Below are 22,808 nucleotides of genomic sequence, written 5' to 3' on the forward strand. Positions count from 1 at the left end.
AAGCTAAAAATGTTTGGCAACCTTTAATAATCCCTTGTGTTTTATGAAATTATCACATTTATTAATCTTACTTAGCAAGAAGAAGCTACAGCTGTTAAATAAATGCAGTGGAGTAAAAAGTACATTATCTGCATGTGAAATGCAGTGATGCAGAAGTATTGAGAAGCATAAGTTAGTCAAGCAAAGTACAAATACCTCAAAATTATACAGTACCTCAGTACATGTTTTTAATTACTTTTCTGACTGAGAATGTATATTTTACATCTCTTGCCCAAAACATCCCTTACAAAGAAATAGAGCGAATGAAACATGCCGGATCATGTTGATCAATCAGACAAGTTAACTCACATAAACCAGCATCAAACAGAGCTGCAGAGATTTTTATACTTCTGAATAAGGGAGGTCATGGCTTAGATAGATTTATAATGCAGTTAGACTGTTCACTAAATTAATCATTAAAATGCTGTGTGAAGATGCCCTAACAGGGACTGATGTATGATGAAGGTCTGGAAATCGGTGGTTAAAAGAATGTTGCTAAGGTGGGACTGATTAAAAGAGAGGACAATAGATGGTCAAGAGTGAAGGAGGGAATACATAAAAAGGTAGATGATGTAAAGGAGAAACTCTCACCACTCATCGTCCTCAGGAGCTCCGACTCTGTCGCTGCTGGAAACACAAGTCTGAAACGCAGAACACACACATCAGGACCAAACACAGACATACAGGTGTGTTTTCTACCTTATTTAAAAAAAAGTCGTTATATAAAAGTTGCAAAAATAAAATACAACAGAAAAGATATAAAAAGCAAGACCAACTTAATTCACAATAATTAGCTAAAATTACAAACACTGACAGGTAATAGAATCAGCCTCAAAATCCTTCTTCCATGATTTGAAATTGTCAAAAGACAGATCTTTCAGTTTAAAAAGATCTATGGAGTTCCAAGCTGATGTTGCCACAGTAAGCAAAATAAAGTCCTATGAACGGAGACAGTTCCCCCATATTTTTTAATAATTAAACAGTACAAATAATTAGGTAGCAAACCCAGTATGGCTTTGTAAATAAAAACATACCAGTGACTGAGTCTACAGATTGCCAGGAAAGGTCTTCCAACCCCTGCACATAAAGTGTGGTGGTGTGTAAGTGCTTTACATTTCAAAATAAGTCTCAGTGCTCCATGGTAAAGTCCATCAATGATCTCAAACACTGAGTAGAGGCATTCATCCATAAAATATCGCCATAATCTAGTATAGACAGAAAAGTCTTTAAAAGAGAAACAAGCTTTATTCCTAAAATAAAATCCCAACTTCAACTTAACTTTTTTGCCAAGCTGCAGTAAGAAATACACTGTTCTGTATTATTAAGCCATAAATATGTTTAACTAACAGTCAAAATAAGCAGCAGTTCAGTTTTCAGCTGTTCAGTGCTTCATATGCTAATCCTGCTGCAGCAAGTTAGTTATTGCTGGTCTGACTAGTTTATAAACGAGTGAGAGCCTTGAGCGCCTGAATACAATTAAGGAAATATATATATACACTTACACCTAAATTCCTAACCAAGTTAACTCACTGATTTCTGCTGACAGTTGTAATGAAGTAATGAAGTGTCCCTTCCGCATGGGTTTGTCCATATCATGGATGTAATAAGGAGGACCGTATACATATGCATATTTATGACACGCCGTCATCTTTTCATGGAGACAGGAATGCAATACAAAACGTAAATACTGTGGTCACGGAAACCGGCCAGGCGTTGTCGTACTTGAGTGGACCATGTTTTCACCCTTGTGTTATTAAATCATTTCTGAGCTGAAAGTCAAAGTATCAAATGTGAATCAGCAGTCCTCAGGGTGTCTCTCTTTACCCTGTCAGAGCCGCCGGCTGCTCGTCTCTCTTTGTCCTTGTTGTGTATCTCGGGCATGTAGGCGCGGCTCAGCAGGTTGTACCACTTGGTGCACCTCTCCTCCGAACAGCTGACATCAGCCAGGCTGATCTGGGCTCCCGCCTAGAGGGGAGGAAGGGGAGAAAGCAGGAGAGACGTAAGATGGAGGGATGTTAAAAAAAATGGGAAGATTTCTTTAAATCTGATTCTTATTTTTAATTCCTTTTAATGTTCCTTTTTTAGAAAAAAGCAGCACTTTTAAACTGCCTCAGTGTGAAATTTGTGCTACTTCCATTTTCTTAGAGTCCCTCTGCAATGCATGTTCTTTATCCTAAAATACAATATTTTTTTTTAATAATCTACTGTAAAAATAGAAAGCAGCTAAAACTAGTATAAAACATCTCTTTTTATTGTTAGAGATTCATGCAATGCATGGGCGGGCTGCACCGGTATATTTTGCAACGCATTTTAACATTTTGCAGAGAAACAAATAGAAATGTTTTCAAATATATTACAAGACGCGGACAAGGTAAAGCAACAGTGAACACACCATTGCAGATGTCGTTTGGGTTTCATTTTGACAGGCTCCGTCATTAACCTGTTGCTGAAAACGTCGTGTCTTTTCTGCGACTTTATACCACATACTGCGGATGGAGAAATCCGTCTTGCTCCATAACTATCTAACTAAATTATACATCCAGGTCACCCTTGCAAAAGAGGTTCTTAATCTCAACGGGACTCTCCTGGTTAAATAAAGGTTAAATAAAATAAAAACATAAAAGTAAATTAAACTAAATGAAACATTCAGTGACTCTAAGAAAGAAAAAGCAGCCAGAGAGCGTTTCCATTGTTGTGCTGCTCCTGGTTTTGAAGCTGTTGGTGTAATATAACCTTCTACCTGACAAACACAATAAAAATCTCAACTTTAACAGGATGGAAACATTTAAATCAAACGAGCACTGCATCTTCCCCGCACGCCAGGTTTAAAAGCACAAAGGAGAGTTCTACTAACCAGACACTCTTCATGGCCCGACTTGCTGGTGTTGCAGATGTCGACCCTCAGTGTCTTCTGCCGCAGTGCACAGTGGGATATCTGCATGCTGAACACCTCGTTGACCTCCACGACGTCCTGAGGCAGACAGCCCCGTGTTCGGAAGAGGCAGCGGGTGGCCTCCACGCAGGGCAGCACCGCCGAACGCACATACCTGCGGCAGACACAGGTGCAGGTGTTACCATGAGGCCGTTTGCTCACATGTACCGTTTCAGCATGTCTGCTGCTTTAAATCTGTCTTTGCAGTTACCTTTTAAATAGATGCCGATGCTGTGGATTTGTGGCGTGCATACATACTGATGTACAGGTAAATTACTTACTTTCCAACTAGTGACGTAGTGAAGGGAAAACTTATTCTAACCTTTATTCATTCAATCTGGTAGTCTCATTGAGATCAATGTCTCTTTTACAAGAAAGAGTGCAGAAGGAACAGAACAGATGTGACAAAACCAGCCAGTCGCACACAATCACACACAAACACCCTCAGAAACTATCACATATATTTCTAAAAATGTCTAAATTAAGAGTCAGTGCTGGGATCTGATCTGATGAAATGTAGTTTTTAATTTGAGAAAACATGTGATATACTGAGGCCGTTTTAGCTTTTCTGTCCTAAAAATGAAAATTTCCATGAAACCCATTTCATATCTTGGGTTCCACATGACATTTTAAAAGTCAGACTGTTATCTAACCAAAACCCCAGGTATATCTAAAGGCTCGTGCACACTACACGACTTTCAGCGTCGGCCGATGGTCGTGCCGTTCACACTACACAACTTGCCGTCTTGTGACGGGAGTCTTGAAGTCGTTGTGGCGTTCACACTACGTGACTGATCGGTGACAGGGGGTCACATGCTACACGAGCTGACAGTGGCTGCGACACCCGACGCTGGTCACCAAACCACAATTTGCCAAGAAAACACTCGTGAAATGTGAAAACCGGAAATGATGCGAAACAGCTGTTATTATATTGTTATTATAAAGATAGAAATTATAAAGACAAAAAATATGGGTGAAAGAATGGATTAGCACACACAGGTAGCAGGGAGTATCTAAGTGTCCAAGTGTTTTGCAGTGAAAAAGTAGCTGCCTGCTCTCATTGGCTGGATGTGGGTGTCGAGTCGGCAGACTCCTCCAGATATTTGACGTGCTAGATATCTGGCTGATGTCTGTGTCAGAAATGTGACGGGGAGCCGTTTTGACACGTCATTGAGTAGTTCATACATAACGGCTGGCGACCGCTGATCAATCACTGATATACCCCTGATCACAGCCTGACACTCGCCGAACTCGCCGAGCGGCAGATCGGGCTTAAAATAGTGTGAACTAGGCTTAAGATTCAACATTTCAGTACAGTTGTAGTGTGTGTGTAATGTGTAGGAGATGGCAGGAAGACGTAAGATAGAGTTATGGGTTCCTGTGAATAAAACATTTTGTCTTATTAGTATTTAGTACAAGTTTGAGTTACATGCAGACTGGTTTGAGCTGGAAAAGAGCCATTAGCATAAAAGATCATCTAAACATGTAAGGCTGTGATGGAGTCTTCCCTAATATTCGCTTTGCATTTTCTGCTGAATTCAAGAAAGTGTTTCCCGTTTTGTTTATCTCTGCTGACCCTTTCGAAACACAGATGTCTTGATGCATCTTGTCTTTGGACATAGAGGAGTCATTATTTTAGTGTGTGCCAGGCTACAAACTGCAGCATCCTTTTGTATCCTCCCACACTTTTTGATTTCCCTGATCAATGTGTCTTCATTTGCTACGTCGGAGACGTAATATCACATCTTTTTTTGGTGTTGAGAGTGGGTTTATTTGTCAGACTGAAGGTTAATGTAAATGTACCTTACAAACTGACATAGTATACATCATAATGAGTAGTATCGTATTTAAGTTCAACTCGTTATCTGTCTGAAAACACCGTATAGCACTGTTTGTGATGACTTGTTGGTCATTTGCATCAAGATATTCATTCGCCCAATCACCACTTCTTCCAATGTCAACGTACCAAGAAAAAGTAGATAAAGCAGACACATCTGCATGAGCAAACAGTGTCTACCGAGGCGCTAAACATGCAAAGCGACAAACGAGAAAAGGTCTGAATATTTACTGTCTTGTGTTTGACTTGGATATATAAACTTCTTGTTCATATAAGCTTCCTGTTTCTTCTTCTAACTTGAAATGTATGGTTCTTTTTCTAGTTTTTATGCGTATAAAATACATTTACACCCAAATGACTAAACAACTCTCATTTAATAAACGTAAGTAAAAGGATGTACATTTTCTGGTCAGCCGGCAGACAGAGGGCGCTGCAGTTGGACAGCTGCATGACGTAGATGGTGAAGCGTTGGTCTCTGGACTCGTAGCGGAAGCAGAGCTGCACCTGAGAGCAGCCCAGGGCCAACCTCTCCTCGTAGGAGCCCAGGAGGTCTGCAGGGAGGCCCGGCCTGGAGGAAGAACAAACGCCCAGACGTAAGTACCTCTGAGTAAAATATCATGTAGACAGAGACTGACGTGACACTCCAAAAGTTTATTTTCCAAGGCTGTCTAATAGTTATGTAATGACACTGTTTGTGATGACTTGTTGGTCATTTGCATCCAGTTATTCATTTGCCCAAGCACCACTTCTTACGATGTAAACGTACCAATAAAAAGTAGATAAAGCAGACACATCTGCATGAGCAAACAGTGTCTTCGGAGGCGCTAAACATGCAAAGCGACAAACGAGAAAAGGTCTGAATATTTACCGTCTTGTGTTTGACTTGGATATATAAACTTCTTGTTCATATAAGCTTCCTGTTTCTTCTTCTAACTTGAAATTCATGGTTCTTTTTGTAGTTTTTATGCGTATAAAATACATTTACATCCAATTTGTTACAAAATGTAACAAAAAAATAAATATCTATCTTCAAATGTGTGACAACAATGATCAAAGGATATTTTATATAATGCACCGTAAATCTTTGTGTATATACACTTCTTCAAGTGTGGAAAGACGACTCATCTACGTTACTGTTTTCTCAGTCCAAGTTCATACAAAGTAGAACTAGATCAAGGATTCACATCTTCATTTGACAAACTCAAGTAAAATATTTCCACATAGTTGTATTATTCTCTATTCTTTTATAACTTGCTTCTGTTTATTCCATATTTATATATTTTTACACTTATGTCAACTGTATGTTTGTCTACGTGTAGTACCTTATCACCAAAGCAAATTCCTCGTACATATAAAATACTACTTGGCAATAGAGCTCTGAAATTTGTTGTTAATTGCAATGTGCTGTACTCTTTAGATTGGGCTAAAAGTTTTGTGTGAAAAAAACAAAAAAAACAAGAGATACAAAAGGATAAAAATTCAATGTGTGCATGTAAAAAAGTAAAATGTACAAGTATAACTATGCATATACTTGTGAGGTTGATCAACGGTGATAAATTACCCAAAAGTCCCGGACAACTCGGCACAACAATGATTGGATTTATTTACGCATTAAAAACATTCATTGAAAGTTAACTTACAGCATTAAACATCGAAACGTACATTGTAATAGGCTGTATATTAACTTATTGGGAGAAAACTGGTAGTTCTATGTAAAACCAGTTGTTGAGCACCCCCCTATCGCCAAAATGGCATGATCCTTGTTTCGCTGTGAATCAGGCTCCGCCCATCGAAGCATCGAATCTTCAACTATTCGGGGTCAGCCCTACAAAAAATATTTAAATAAATAAATATCCGTACCTGCGCTCTGAAGGCTCGTACACACCGCTATCACCAGCCACTGACTCGTCAGACACGGCTGAGGTCACGCCCATCTTCTTTGGCCCCGCCCCCGTCGCTCGCAGCTGGGGAGCAGAGTCTAAAAACAGGAGGACAAAAACAAGGTGAAGCTAAATTTACAAATGTATTGTCTCTTTTAAGGCTCTGTGCCATAGAGCCATAAACACACCAATGAGCCACACTGTTGCACTGGGTGACATGTTGCAGTAACAAGCTGTTTAAGGACATAAAACTACATATTTGTGAGCTTTACGTCTTCAGTAGGAACCGATGGGCTTCGGAGCTCAGAGCCGCAGACAGGGAGATGAAGCCAGAAAGGGTTGACATTGTCAGTTCAGGCATTTTTGTGGTATTTGTTGACGATAACAGAAATACAGAATGAGGCCAGCCTTATCAGTGTGAAACAATATTACATGAATACGGTAACATTAGCATAAAAACAACCTAATAACTACTAACATGTATTGGTGCATCACAAAAATTAGACATGGCAAGAAGAAAGACCAACCTCAACCTGACATGGTGTTCATCAGGGCAGGAATAATAAACTAGCAAACTACAGCATAGTAAACTATTTCCGCTCTAATGCAGACCCTGAATAGTTTCTGAACATTAGTTTACTTTCTGCGAAGAGTAAAAAGGACTTTGAAAGCAGAATGGCAATGTGAAGGAATGATGCCCCTGGCCAATCAGTAACACAGACTAGTACAACTTCATTTGAAACGATTATTGTATCGCTTGGGTCAACCGATTCTCAAACTGTGCAGCGGTGAGAAGCATCACGTCCCTGTGTTTCATCAAAAATTCAAAGATATCAAGTTAATCTCTAGTATTATAAATCTATTTACAATATGTCTGCTACTGAGCGTGTGGACTGGGAAAACTTATAATCCAGAACATACACTAGTAGCACAGGCGTAGTTTGACCATGAAGACAGGTCAATGGACAGAGGACAGCGGAGTAGATCAACCAAAGGCAGAGAGATTTACACCAAAACAGAGCAAACCTCAGCAGGCACAACTTGCTGAATTATACTGATACTGATCAAACCCTCTGTCAACACTTCACAGATATGTTGCTACAGGTACAGGTGATAAGAATAAAATATGGGGGTTGGTAATGGCGCAGTGGATAAGACACATGCCTTTGATGTGAGAGACCCGGTTTCAATTCCCCACTGTGACACGTCCACCCATGTGTCCCTGAGCAAGACACTTTACCCCTAATTGCTCCAGAGGCGCGCGACCTCTGACATTTTTGCAATTGTAAGTCGGTAAAACATGATCGACTACAGACTGTGCAGAAATCAGCTGCCAGGTTTCTGACCAGAACAAAGAAATATGATCACATCACCTGTTTAGGCTTCATTACACTGGCCCTCGGTATGTTTTAGAATAGACTTTAAAATTTTATTGGCTACTTTAAAGCTCTTCATGGCCTCTCGCCGTGTTATATCTCTGACCTTTTAGTCCCATACACACCAGCAAGCCTTGAGATCCTGGGGCAGAGGTCTGTTGTCTGTTCCAGAGTCTCGACTGAAAACTAAAGGGGACAGTTTGTAGTCAGGGCCCCGAGGCTCTAAACAGCCTAGAGGAGTCAGTGAAATCTTGTAAGTCCCTTCTTAAAACATACTTTCCAGATTTATTTTATATATATTTTGTCATTTCTTTTAACTGTTTTTTAGTTTCTTAAATGTTTTCTTGCCTTTGTCGTGTATTTTGTTTTTATCTGTGTTTTATTGTCTCTGCACTTGTTAAAGCACTTTGATGACGCATTTTTTTTTGACGCAGTGCTAATGTTTATCTGAACGCAGCATTACTGGACTACAGGGGAGGCCCGCCTGTAGAGAGTTAAGAGTCCAGTAACATGTTCAACCCTGGCAGCAGGGATGGAGAGTGAACAGGAAACCAGACACCACGTCCACCTTTCACCTGCGGCTGCAACAAGAACCGGAGTCACGTTCGGGTGCAGTGCGACTGACCCTTACTGCTCTTCAGCTTTTAGTCATTGAAAGGCTGCAAAAAATGGTGGAAGCAGGAGAGCCGAAGGGAAGGCGCGGAGGGAGAGATGTGACCCAAAGATACTGTGTAGGTGCACCTCTGTTTTCTTACTGTATATTGACCTTTGATATTTTTCACTCACTTACACAAATCAAGCTATAACACAGTTAATAAATAAACATGTTAAATCCCCTAGAAATACATTGCAAACAGGAGCTCAAACGGCACACACAGGTGACCCAGCGGCTGTAATCCAACACCCTCCTAACCTTCACCTCCCCTCTCTTCATTTCTCCCACCAGCAATCTAGGTTTCACACACACAGTATTAAATTTCTCATCACACACACAGCGAGAGGAGGATTCCTGGTATACCGCTTTCCAACAAAGTGGAGTGTTCTCTATGACGTCTAGTGTAACGGAGTTAAAGGTCTCTCCGCTCTCTAACTCGCTCATTTCTGCTCATCTAATTGCAGAAAATTCATCACGATGATCACGTTATTAACTGGGATTAACAGTTAAGTCGTTATCCTGCAGCCCCTGCTGAGTTATTATGCAAACACAGTTTCATTGCCGTTGAGATGTGACATGATTGCTTTGAGGATAAGAGACTCACAGGTTTAATTAGAAGCCACACTGTTTCGTATTATTTTTGTTTTGAGCATTAAGCATCTTCTGAAAGATGCTGAATGCATGCTTGGTCATGTAAATAGTTAGGTTAAAACCATCTGTGCATATGTTTTAGTTTTTTACTTAACTGCTGTGACTCTTTCATTTCCCTGCATGACATCAACATTGTGGGCTGAAACACTTAATACTCTTATTGCTACTGCTAATACTATTAATACTCTTACTAATTTTCTGTATTTGGATTACTTGGTTTTATTGAGAGGTTTGTGTACGTGTGGTTTGGGGCTTTTTCACAGGCTGGAGGCCCTTTGGTTCAAATGAACAGAACTCTTAATGCTACAGCATGCAACAATAAGTTTTAAATGTGTTCTTTAGGACTGTCGCAGTAACTGCAAAACCGAAATATCTTGCTATTGACAAGCAAACCACAGACGATGGTAAGTAACCACCACAACCGCTGAGTTCACACCTTCCTCTTCTACACTTCAATGCGTGTTAAATGAATAAATCAGTGTTTCAAAAATTCAACAAGCAATACGAGGTAACGGTTCAAGCGCAAGGATGAATCTCAATGGGCTGCCACTTTCAAACCTGGAAGCTAGAAGTTTTTTTAGAATGTTTTATGTTGTTTTACTGTTTCTTCTGCAGGTTAGCTTAACTTGCCGTTAGCATATAGTGTGGCTAATGTGGCTAGCAGGCTGGTTGTTGATGAACTAATGTTGTAACTTAATATTGAGGGACAGTCAAGAGAAACTAAATAACAAGTTAAGGTTATACAGAGGCCATCCTCACATTGCGTGTGTGTGTGTGTGCGCGCGAGTTGCTGCTGTTTTTAAATGTACTTGACCATGCACTGCAGGTAATGCTATAGCTACGTGTGAAAAAGACATGGTCAAACTGCGGGAACTGATTTGCTTGGTAACGTTGACTAACTTTGACTAGCAGCCAGTGTTGTGGAAATTGCATAGGTTACTCATCAAGAGCCACAGGTTGAATGGCGTTGTCGGTGGCTTAGGAGGGGCCTTTTCCAAGGGCTACTGATTACTGGAACAGCAGTAAAGGTCACAGCAGTTAGTGACTTGATGGTCAGCGAGGTGAGATCTACAAACACACATTATTGCATTGCAAAACTAAAATGGCAGTAATTCCGCATACTGCACTGTTGACCCACCGATAATCACAGCAGGGGAAATGACTTCTTCCAACTTTGTGGCAACAGTTAGTGTTCGTCCCTTTCTCGTTTCAACATGAGTGTCCCCCTGCAGAAAGAGCTCCATAACTAAAGTGTGGAAGAACTTGACTGTCCTGCACAAAGCCCTGATCTCCACCTCATCAAAAACCTTTGAGATGAACTGGAATTCCAACTGCGAGCGAGAGCTTATCCCCCCAGCATCAGCGTTGGACTTCACTAATGCACTTGTGGCTGAATTGGAGCAAACACCTGCTGGGGCGTCCTTGCGGCCTTTAGCAGTAAATTCCTGATCGAGAAACTCTCCCCCACTTTCCCTTCGCAGAATAAGGCACAGAATAGAAGGAACATAAGCTTCCTGTTTACCTTTGACCTCGCCAAGTGCGTTGTTGTGGTTGTGCTTCTCCTCCAGGCCTCCAGGACCCCCGTGTTCCTCCTGCCGCTGCTCCTGAGAGTCCAAGTGGAGCTCCAGTTCTGCTAGCCTGCTGTGGAGCTCCAGATCCAGGCTCAACCCGCCAGGCCCCGTCTGTCCTGCAAATGTCTCTCCAGACAGGAAATTAGTGTCCGTGACCAGCGGCGAGCACGGCGGAGACAGCGAAGAAAGAGACGACCGCGGAGATAAAGAGCTCATGGAGCGAGGGGTTTCTGACAGTTTGTGCACCTGGACACCGGACGACACGGACTCCACTCCGACACCACTGCCTCCTCCTGCACCTCTTCCAGCAGAACACCCCACATCTCCTCCCACCCCGCCTGCTTTGCCCTCAGACCTCCCAGCGTCCCTCACGCCGCAGCCCGTCACCACTTCGTGTTCATGTATGGTGGTGATGGAGCTGGAGGGCCGGTAGCCTCCCTGGCCGCCCTCCTGCAGGAGGCTGTCCAGCTTGTTCTGGAAGTCCGGGTCTGCCAGCTCGGGCTGCTCCAGGTACAGGTCGGTGAAGCTGAGGGAGGAGGTGGAGCCCAGGCTGGAGGTGGTGGCCAGGGAACCGCGACTGGACGTTAGAGAGCCTCGACTGCTGCCGGACGAACAGGACAGAGTGCTGGCCGACAGGCTGCAGGAGAGAGGGAAACAAAAACAGAAGATGACACGTCAGCAATTTAATGAAAGATGTCTCCTTTTTAAAAACTACTGGATGGGTTGTGCAAACATTCATAGTCCCCAGAAGATGAATCAAAATGAAAAGCCTTTATGTATAAAATGTGCTAAATAAGGAAACCTGTCTTGCCTTTTTACGCAGTAATAGTAATCCCTCATGGCCTAAAGGATGTGCTATCAGGAAGAAACTAGACTGACTTTCTTTCTCCCTAATTTTCTTTCCTCCCCACTCCTCATCACCTCAGCCCTCCTGTAGCTACCTCCCCACATACTCCTGACTCTGTATGAACAGGTCTTTGATTAAAGCAGGAGGGCTCGTTAGCGCAGACAGAGAGGAGTTCCTGTCTGCCGCTGAGACTTTTGATGTCTATCATCGAATAGAGAGGATGAACGAGGATGATATGAGAGCAGAGACGGAGTGAAACTAGCCCGGGGAGGAGGACTGACACTGTTCATTTCACTTTCAACCTCAAGTGAAAAAACAGGACTTTTAAATAAACGATTCTGAAACATGTACTACTCTTACAGTGGCCTTGCGTCATCTCCTAAATATGTGATTTCTGACAATGTTCAGAGACGTGCTCAGGGATGGGCTGGAAAATTAGATTTTTAAGGAGATCATGACTGAAATCAAAGAGACAAGGAGAACAAAATGGCTTTCGTTCTTTAGCAAATGTTTGTCATTAAAGGTTAAATACAATCACCTCTGCTTTGAATGCAATAAAGTGATTCCTCTTCAGTGAATCATCAACAACTTTGTAAGAGACTTCTGTTCTGTCACCATGTTGCCAGATCTCAGCAAATTGTTGAGTGCAATTTTATTGTTACAAGAAATGACAGAACAAAAATAATAATAAAGTTGTGAAGATATTTAAGATAATAATAGAAATGAAATGAGCGAACCTTTTGAGTTGAGTATGTAGTGATGTGGCCAGTCGAACCATCTCCTCCAGCTCTCTGACCAGCTTGTTCCTCTTGCAGTGAAGTCGCAGCCTGAAATTATACATATATATTTTATTTTTTTATTTTATTTGGTAAACATTTAAAAATTGTATAGTTTCATTTTCCAGTTAGCTACAATCCTTCAGGTGTAAAGCATCTAAAAAAATCTTTTAAACACTTAAATAAAAGACGAGTAACCAAATGACAAAACAAAAAACACTGAACATAATCTCTGCCAGCGCTGGAGGTGTGAGCTCCTGGAAATAAAAGCTAACAAGACATGACAACAGCGATGCGTTCAGGTATTATGAGCAGCTGCTTTGTGTTCAGGTGACAGCGGTGTCATTTGTTTGTATGAGCTTTGTTCATTAGAAACCAGTCCGTTAACAGCTGTTACTATGATCCAAGGTTTGAATGGAAACAGGCCAAAGACGGGAAGCCTTTGATCGGGTTACAGACAGCTGCTGGCAGTGTCCAACGTTAAGTGTCCTCTGGGCCAGTAGATCGCAAAAAAAGACATGTATTACAGGTGCGACTCAAAAAAATTGAATATCAAGATAAAGTTGATTTTCTTCTGTAATTTAATTAAAAAAGTTAAACTTTTATATATTCTAGATTCATTACATATAAAGTGAAATATATATTTCTTGTTGTTGTCTCCTGGAAATCAAAACTTCAGTATCTTAAAAATATTACAATATTATATATAATAATATCCATGGGGTCGCACTTTGCTCGCCATGAGAACAGATGAACGCTCCGCGAGTAAACGCCAGGGTAGTAACCATGGCTACGGCTTCTGTGCACTACCGAATCCCTGCAGGTGCAACTGTATTTTCTTTATAGGCTGCAGAAAACATTTAAACTTATCTTCTAGAAATTATTATGAGTTCATGATTAAATACTATAGCTACTACCTTTAAAATGTTGGTAAGTTTACACGTGACATTAGTCCAGTTAAGTACACTAACTAACTATCTGTGAGTAGGTCTGGTGTTTAGTTTAGCTGTGGACCAGCGTCCAAGAGTGGCACTCCAGCTGTGTAAAGTTATTCGAATTCAGCGAAGGTCATTGTGGGTACACCCTATCCTGACTTCAAGGAAACAGTAAAAAATAAATTCAGGAAATTTACAAGCGTAGAAAAACAGTTCAACACAATTCAACTCAATGGCAGTGGGCGGGCGTGTGAGTGGGATGAGCACGATTGCGACAGTTTCACTTGGTTTCGCCCGCATGTTGCTCCCCCTGTCTTTTATTAAAAATTAATTACTAGACGCATCATAGGCTTCCTGTCTAAACAGGCCTTACAGGCCCGAAAGTGCCAGCGAATGGCCAATTAACTTGCCCGACAGTCATTGTTTACTGACCCTGGGCCATCGGGCTCGATGGCCCGGAGCACCATGTGCTGGTGCTGCAGTGTTGTTCATGTTAACCAGACAGTGTGAGTGTTTCCTGTCTAATTTTTAGTTCTTCTATACTGTACACATATCTGCGCGTTTGTCATGGTCATGAGAAATAAAGGTGCATGAAAAAGTGAATTAGGGCTGGGTATCAAACTGTCAGGTACCAAAAAGCTGGGATCAAATGCCTTATTTTTTATTTTCTTATTTATTCTCCGATCTGATCTGGCATTAGACTGTATTTTATTAAGGAAAAGTTCTTTGTTGGTTCTGCTTTGTTTAATAACAAAAAATTGTTTTGTACAAGAATATTTATATTAGGCAAAGTAAAATAGAAAGAAAAAGTAATGTTGCAGTATAGGTATCAAAACTCAATATTAGCACCTGTGACAAAACATTTGAAATGATACCCAGCGCTAGTTGTGACTAGAGATCTTCCCAAGTTCCCGAGTTGAGCCAGGTCCAAAATGATATTCACTCTAATTGGCCAGGGTCCCATAGTACTGCGTGAATATATATGTAATACCAGCTCTGATCTTGTGATGCGTCATCACCACAAAAGAATAATGCGTTGGTAGACGCAGAGGGTGAAATGCAAAGTACAGAATAAATGCAGTGTTGCTGCACTTATCTGGTCTCTTCGTTCTTTGGTCGACTACCTTCAGGTGTGTTTCAGATTGCATCTCTTTCTTCGCAAAATTAACTCATGTACACCGGTTTCAGGTCAAATTTGGGGTTGTCAGAAAAGGTGTCCGGAGGTATTTTTTCCAATGATAATGATAAAATATGGGTGTGATTTTACAAAAGCACCAACAATAATTTTTTCCACTTATTTTTCCTGATTAGAGCTCTTTTCGGGGTGCGTTCACACTGACTCTTTGTGTGCCTCCCTCTAATTTTGATGTTGTTCAGAAAACAACAACATCTTACACATTTGACATTCTTATTATGTCTTATTATTCTTATATAAATAAAATTGAATTGAATTATATCCTCACACAATGCCCAGCAAGGGTTTGCACAACTTCAACCTGAGTCAGAATACCTGATAATACCTGCGTAGGCGTATAGAGCCTGTAAAACCTCCAGAACAAATTACTTTGCAGTAGTCAAGGACCCCGATTCTGTGGATTTGACATCTTCAGAGCCTGCAGACACTAAACACGGGTGTGTGCATATTTCTTGTGTCAGTGTGTGTCTTGACAACTTTGTGTTATTTGTAGGTGGACTACAAGAGGTTCTTTTTGTGACCAGAGTCTGCAGCCACTCAGGTTACAGGAACAGGAGATGAGACACAAAGAGAGACTGAGCTCAGGTAGAGTCTGACCTGAACACCGAACAACAAGAGTTCTGTTAGAGGGGAAGAGGGAGAGAGAGACGCAGGATCTTGGTGGTTCTGGTTTGCTGCCTGCAGCTATTTAAGAATGGAGAGAGAAATAAAGTTTTAGAAGAACAGAGCAGAGAGAACATGGAGGTATAAAACACTGGAAATAGAGAGGGGGGATAAAGTAGAGGGAGAGGAGGAACTGTCATGTTCATCTCTAACTCTTAATAATTATCAGGGAGGTTTGACGTCTCTAAAGGCCAAAGGAGTCAAACAGAAGTAAAGGTCAAACATTTCATCAGCAGATGACACAATAATGACCACAGTTACACACATCACACCGCTGTCATCAGCTGCTCTAACCTTCTCCATGACGCTCGTCTTCAGTCCACCTTTAGACTTGTAGTAAGACTATAAAAACAGAGTGGTCCTGGTCCAGCTAATGTCAGCCTTAATATCATTATATTAACTACTGTATTAACAAATTGTTGTCTTTTGTCAATACAAGGACTAGTCAAGGTCACCAGTGGCAAGTTGCACCAGTCGTTCTTAATGGCCCAGTTAACTAGTTGGAGATTTACACCTCGCTGAATTAAAACACTTTGTGCCAAACAAACTAGTTCTTAAGTAGCTTTTTATAAAAACAAAACGATAGGATCCACAGTACAGAGAAGAAAAAGTCATATGGAATACAGTATCTCAGATATCTGACCTGAGCCTCACCATAATATCTGTACACTAGATTTATGGAGTGCAGGTTCCACTCGTCAAACTGATTTTGAGAACCTTAATTAATCAATGTCATCACAGACATACCATTAAATTACATGTCAAACAATTCCAAAATATACCTTAAATTCCAAATTGCTAAGTGGATACTAATTTCAGACAAACTTGCGCAACGATGTAATTCAGTGGTCCGACTTCATTTTGTAAATTAATTTGAAACTAGCTAGTAGAAAGAACTTGAGATTTCTGCTAGCATCTAGCTGATGCAACCTGGTCCCGGTTCTTGACAAAAATAGGAAGACAATCTGGACCTCTGAACATTATAAGTAGGGCTGGGTTCCAATGGCTGGTTCCCATTTTGGATTCGGTTCCAAGTCTGTAAAATTGCTGGATTTGTTAAGCTCTTATGTAGAGCTGCAACAATTAGTAGATTTAGACAATTAGTTGTCAACTAAAAATAAAAATTAAGTTAATCGCCAACTATTTTGATAATCGAGTCCTTTTTTTAAAGAAACAAAAGTCCAAATTCTCTGATTTAAATTATTTAAATCTCAAATGTGAATATTTTCTGGGGGGTTTAAATATATTAACTGTAGAGTATATAAACTAAATATATATGTGTGGTGGGCAAAAGAAGACATTTGAGGACATAATCTCAGTTTTGGAATCACTGATCATCATTTTTCACAATTTTCTGGACCTAACAACTAATCAATTAATCAAGAAAATAATCAACAGATTAATCGATTATGAAAACAATTGTTAGCTGCAGCCCTACTCCCGTGCTAATGAATCTCTTTTCAAACGTATTGTCTTCTCACTCTTTCCTATTAGCAAAGAGCAACGGAAAAAACATTTAGTGAGCAGGCTTCTTACTTTCAGATCAGGTTTGTTTGTCAGTTTGTCAGTTCTCTGTAGCCAAAGATTGTTTGTGAGTGAGAAGACGCTCTGTAACACCACTGTACAGCTGCGGGTGTTTTTGCAGTTTGACAGGGAGAGCTGGAGTGTTGACTCTCCCAGTTAAACATTGATTCATATCAGATCAATATTTTAGTCTGCTTAGTTTCATAGTCCTGAATCAGGACCTTCAGTATTTGGAGTAAGTAGCTGATGAAGTCTACAGCTGTTCATGTAAGGTGTCAGATTCATATATTCTACCGCTCATCTCATTTCCAGGCTGTAGCTACAGGTTGTGAACATGAATTAGGCTGCCACTAAAAACAGTAGTGTTTCTGACTCCTCAGCCAAAAAAAGGCATTAGACATCTTAGACTTGGAGTTATTTTAGCCTTTGGTTACTTAGCAATTTGAATTAAAATCCAAATCCCAATTCATAAGTGATAAAAAAAAAAGTTTCAGACTCAAGTCATGAGGTGTCAGGAATTATGTGCTTTGCTCTGAGATTGATTTAAAGAGCTCTGACTGTACATCTATGCTGTGAGATCCTAATGGTGGACAGACTGATTAGTGCAGAGACTTATATTCAGCCCCACCTCTCAGTCAGAGCCTTGCTCTGGTTGTCTCTGGCGGCCTGCAGGTCTCTCTCCAGGCGTTTCTTCTCAGCATCCAGCTTCTCAGCGTCGTTGGGCTCCAAGCGTTGACGGGGACTCACGTACTGCAGCTCCTTCAGCAGCTCCTCCTTCTCGTTAATGAGGATGAGGCGGTCTCGCTCCGGGTCCAGCAGCCCCGGCCACGCCTCGCTGTCTAGCTTGGCGATCTGAACCTCAATGGTGGCGATTCTGTGAGGGCAAGGGGAAAGAAGAAGAAGAAGAAGAAGAAGAGGAAGAGGAGGAGGCGGAGGAGGACAAGCAGGACAGGAATGTTGCGCAGAAGTGGAGAATGAAGTGAAGGAGAAAGCAAAGAAGGAGAAACAGATTTAAGAGACTGAATTATAGCAGACAAATTTGGATTCAGACTGCGGTCACATGACTTTTGTGCACATTTCCTACAGAGGTCAAGAATTCCACCTTGACAAATGGATGAATAATTAACACACATATCCTCCTCTAAGTCCTTAAAGGTGAGACACTGCAGGTGAGTAAAAAAAAATTAACTAATAGATAGAACCACCATGAAACTTTCCTAGTTAATAACTTACATGAAGACAATATTTTTTGTATTACAGATTTTCTGAAATGTTATGTTTAAATAGGGAAATGAGGCAGCATCTAATGAAATCTATTTCAAGAACTGACCTGATCTGAATAATGGATTAAGTCAGGTTCAAAATTACTGTTTTATTTTGTTGACACATTATACTCAAATGTTTTTAGAGAGGGGATTTTGGATATCTCTTTTTATTATTTCACAAATTAAAAACTACTGTCAACAGGCATTTAAAAAAAAACTAATTTTTACCTGTTTTTGGGGAATAAAATGTCCCATAATTCATGCTATGAATGAAATATGAACAAACCCCTCAGTAAAAACCTTCAGAATAAAATCAGCAATACGACTGGAAAGTTTGGTGCATGCAAGTGCTGCTGAAGTGGAGATTTTAGTCTCAGAAAACGGCCTGTAAAAACAAATATTGTAAAATTCTACACATTTTCAATGACAATCAATATTGACAGCGTCAATAATTTCACACTTAGCTTAAATCCGCCACTGTACTTTTAGGATTGGTTGCTGGTACAAAGGAAAGGATTATATTTGGATCCGACAGTGTTGTGCAGGAGGGAGAGAGCTTTCCAACGGTACTGGTGATATAATGCAGACAGCGACAGCGGGAGGACACATAACGTTACAAAGCTAACTTTTAGGAGAAATCTGCAGACGCACAGAGACAAACTGTAATAAAATAAACTAATAAATGTATATTTTGGACTAGTGTGAAAGAAGACGTTAAGGAAGCAAAGTAGCCCAAAATCTTAAAATTGGCATGCCGTGTCTCGCCTTAATGTGTTAATCTTGAGCATAGTCCGCTCAGATGTTTAACGCTCAGGAGGCATTATGGGTACTGTGTTGAGCATCGTGCAGATTTCCACAGTAAAATTAGTCTATTAATTTTTCTATTTCTCTCAGTACTTTAGTGGCAGATTACTCAGAGCGTTCGCTAACAAAAAATCAAATTGAATTTTTTTTAGATCTTCAAATGCTAAATCTAATCTACACAGGACAAAACAACAGTGAAGCGCACACACACACACACACACACACACACACACACACACACACACGACGCCCACCTTCTCTTGGCCTCCTCGTACTTCAGACTCAGACGAACCTTCTCTGCCAGTTTGTTTGTGCTGGTCATGAACTGAATACAAACACAATACAACATTAACACAATGACATGGTAGACGTTGACACACTAATTCATCACCACTGGTCAGATCCTTTACTGAAATAAAAGTACCAATACAACAATGTCAAAACACTCAAGTTAAAGTTTACATTCAAAAAATCATGAGGAAAAGCACAGTATTATCAACTCAATGTACTTAAGTACTAAAGTACTTGTTCTGTAGAAAATATCCCCTAGCTGATGTAATATTTTAAAGGATATTTTCAGATTGTTAATACTGATGCATGAATGTGTATGAAAGCTTTTTGTCTAGCGAACAACACTTAAAACTAAATGTACTCACCAGAGAAAGTGAACAGCCAACTCCTAATAAGCTTTTTCAACGCCGCTGGTTAAATTTACACAGTGCCGTGGGATACGAGTCTGCTCTAGCCTGACTGACAGGTCGCCATTGTAACGACTTGTCAATCACAGATAATTCTGCCCTGAAGCATACTCTGCTTTATGGGCTATTTTCCTCTAAATGGGACCATAATTTACTAAAGGAACACCATGCTGTGTTGAAGAAGACTTGAAACTAGACCATAAACTCATTAGGAAAGTGTTTACTGAGGTAATAAATCAGCTGAGAAGTAGCAACATTTTACCATTATTTCTAATGGAACCAGACTTCTTTTTGCAACCAGAAGAGTCGGTGCTGGCCGTTCGATAGAATGCAGGTTTAAGGGACTTCTGCGTTTGACAGTTCTCTTACCAGAAGCTTCCCGCTTGATTGAAATATACTGTAATAGAAATCTCACTATGGCCTAGTGTAATTTTCACACTGCAGGAGGTGCAATAGTTGTTAAAGGCAAAATACAATTGTTACTTTAAAATATTGTCACGCTGCAGAGACATCCTGGCCTACACATCATAATGTACAGACTTGAGAAACCATCTTTGTTTGGTACAAATCCTTGCAAAAATCACACCATAATCATTTAAATATGTTTTCAGAGGAAATTTGAATAATTATGTAAAAATAATCATTGCCTCCAATATCGCAATATCAGCCAAAATAATCGCAGTTACTTAATTTTTTCAAAATCATTCGGTCCTAGTTATGTGATAACAGCCGTTCAAAACTTTTTATATTAAATGAGTAAAATCAACAAAATTATTAATATTAATCAGGCAATATTTGTCTAAACAATACATCAACTAGACTGACTCTACAGTTTTATTATCCCAGCCAATCAGGTTTAAAACCCAGCCTGGCTTTTCAAACATCAACTGGGTGGAAACTTTCCGAGGATTAAAGCTAAACATGTCGTAGTCTTTTTAATGCTGTCGCTACTTTTTACCTGTGTGACTATGCCAAGTTTAGCGCTGCCTCCTGCAGTCCAGTCAAGACGCAGACTACGGTTCTGTGCAGCCAAAATAAAAAAACAGTGATCCTGCCTGGGACTCACCTCAACCGGGATGTCAGTCTGGGAGCCGGCGTCGGAGTAGAGCCGAGGGATGGACAGCTCCGAGTTGGCGAGCGAGGGACTGCTGCCCCACAGCTCCTGCTGGGAGCCCGAGTCCAGCTGGAAAGCGTCCTTCAACACCGCCAGTTTCTGGATGAACAGAAGAGGCAAACAGGGCTGCTGGAGATTACGCGGATCAAAACATGAATGATCTGCAGGGGGAAACTGGGACACTGCAGCAGGCAACTTCTCAGAGTACAAAAACAGGACGTGATCAAGAAAGGACACAGTAACAATAAAATACTGTTTACATTATCCCAGGCAAAGTTTCACAGCGAGTAGTACGTGAGCCAGTTAATAGGGAGCAGGAGGGGATTTTCCTTTAGAGAATTTAGTTTTTGATCAGTGAAGAGGGGAGACAATGAAAGAAAGCATGGGGGACAACACGAGTCAACCTTAGTCTGTCATTCAACAGATGGAGAGAATTGACTTCAAGACAACAGGTTTATAACATAACATTTAATGTTGGCCTTGCTGCAGCGTTATAGCTTGCTGATTGTTTATCATATGAAGATACAACATCAGTGGGGAATACTGATAACTTTTAGCTTTATTGAGCTACCAAATCTGTTGTGGCCAGTTGTGATGAATCTCTCGTATATTTGAAGCATGCTGTTGAATGCACATATTGTTGCTTTTCAGATGGGGAAGAAAATATCATTGCACCTGTATGATAATAGTAGTGTTTCAGTTATTTGATGATATGTAATATCTGATCTCTGAGTTAGCAATGTTTCAGGATAAAGGTACAGAATGGCAACCAAGAGTGTCAGCCCGAGGTAGGTGTTTCATTTTACATTTAAAAGATTTCATTACTCAGAAATCACCACTGAATTGTATGTTGGCCTGTAGACACATTTCTGATTTTTGCATGTTCAGCAGACCTGCTGAGGTAAAGACAGTCTAAATAATAGCAATAAATTGGATTTAATGAATTGGTAGTGTACTAATTGAATGCTGTCTCCATATCCCTATGATTAGTACCAAATTACATCCTGTCCAGGAAATGTCTGATGAAATGATTGTGAAAGGAAAAGAAAGCTTATTAGGTTTTTAAGCGACCGGGTAAAACATCTGGCTCAAAATGTCGGTGAATCTTCTGATTCTTTTTACAATTAATTAATTGTTTACCATAAATAATTGTTTTTACATTGACCTGACATCTTAAATGTCTTTTTTTGCCCAAAGATATTTGGATTTTTATCACATAAGAGAAAGAAAAGTTGAAGATCGTCACAATTGAGGAGCTGGAACTGGGGAATGTTCAGTATTTTGGCTTTTTTGAAAATTGAGTTCTATCAATCCTCTAATGAACAGAACAGAATTAATTGTTGCAGTTAGTTAGTGAGGTCTATCTGTAAGAATACACTGCAACTCTTTTTTCTTTTCTCTAGTTGTCCATCTCTCTAAATTTAAGCAATCAAGTATTAAGAAGTGCAAATGACTTGCAGATATACAACAACACATTCACACTCAATGCAGATACAAATAGATGCAAAGACACACAAACACATATGTGAACAGACAATCTCACAGACTGAGCTGTCAGCTGCAGATGGTAAGGGGGAGAAAGGGGGAGCGAGGGAGGCAGAGAGGAGTCCACAGAGGAGATTATGTATTATTGAATACGCTCTCCTCCCTCTCGCTCCAAACAAATCTGCAGCCAGACTTGCCTGATAAGACCTGAAATTTTAAATCTATATGTAAATATGGGGATGTAAGTTGGAATATTGTCAACACTGAGGCATTTTCATTTAGAAATGGAGACTAAAATGCTAAAAACTGTAATAGAACATTTATAGACACTGTCAAAAATGTTCTACTGTTCAATATGCCGTCCAGTCCTGTGTGTGTCTGGAGCATCAAAAAACATCTGCACTGTTAAGAAACATAAAAATGTTTTATAGGACTGAAATCTAAAATTGCACCCAGAGGAATGATCACGGTCATGTTTGGTATATAGTTGTTCTTTAACGGTTGTTGCAACCGTAGCGTGTTGCAGCAAACACATATCCTGTCCGTCTCCTCTCTGCAGAT

The 22,808-nt window shown here is 40.4% G+C and overlaps 1 protein-coding gene across 4 annotated transcripts in view; it reads right to left on the reverse strand.

The window, feature by feature from the left end:
- wwc1 (WW and C2 domain containing 1) overlaps positions 1-22,808 on the reverse strand; it is a 62,481-nt gene that overhangs the window by 9,270 nt on the left and 30,403 nt on the right. For all 4 annotated transcript variants that reach the window (XM_046039398.1, XM_046039396.1, XM_046039397.1 and 1 more), the window contains exons 8-17: positions 20,715-20,861; positions 19,205-19,275; positions 17,510-17,755; positions 12,526-12,615; positions 10,893-11,578; positions 6,669-6,786; positions 5,209-5,376; positions 2,894-3,086; positions 1,864-2,004; positions 631-680 (exon numbers count right to left, since the gene is read on the reverse strand). In XM_046039398.1, the coding sequence (XP_045895354.1) occupies positions 631-680; positions 1,864-2,004; positions 2,894-3,086; positions 5,209-5,376; positions 6,669-6,786; positions 10,893-11,578; positions 12,526-12,615; positions 17,510-17,755; positions 19,205-19,275; positions 20,715-20,861 (1,910 nt within the window). The remainder of the gene's footprint in view (positions 1-630; positions 681-1,863; positions 2,005-2,893; positions 3,087-5,208; positions 5,377-6,668; positions 6,787-10,892; positions 11,579-12,525; positions 12,616-17,509; positions 17,756-19,204; positions 19,276-20,714; positions 20,862-22,808) is intronic.

Source organism: Micropterus dolomieu, linkage group LG23, assembly GCF_021292245.1.
Source record: "Micropterus dolomieu isolate WLL.071019.BEF.003 ecotype Adirondacks linkage group LG23, ASM2129224v1, whole genome shotgun sequence".
In the NCBI taxonomy this organism is placed as follows: Eukaryota; Metazoa; Chordata; class Actinopteri; order Centrarchiformes; family Centrarchidae; genus Micropterus; species Micropterus dolomieu.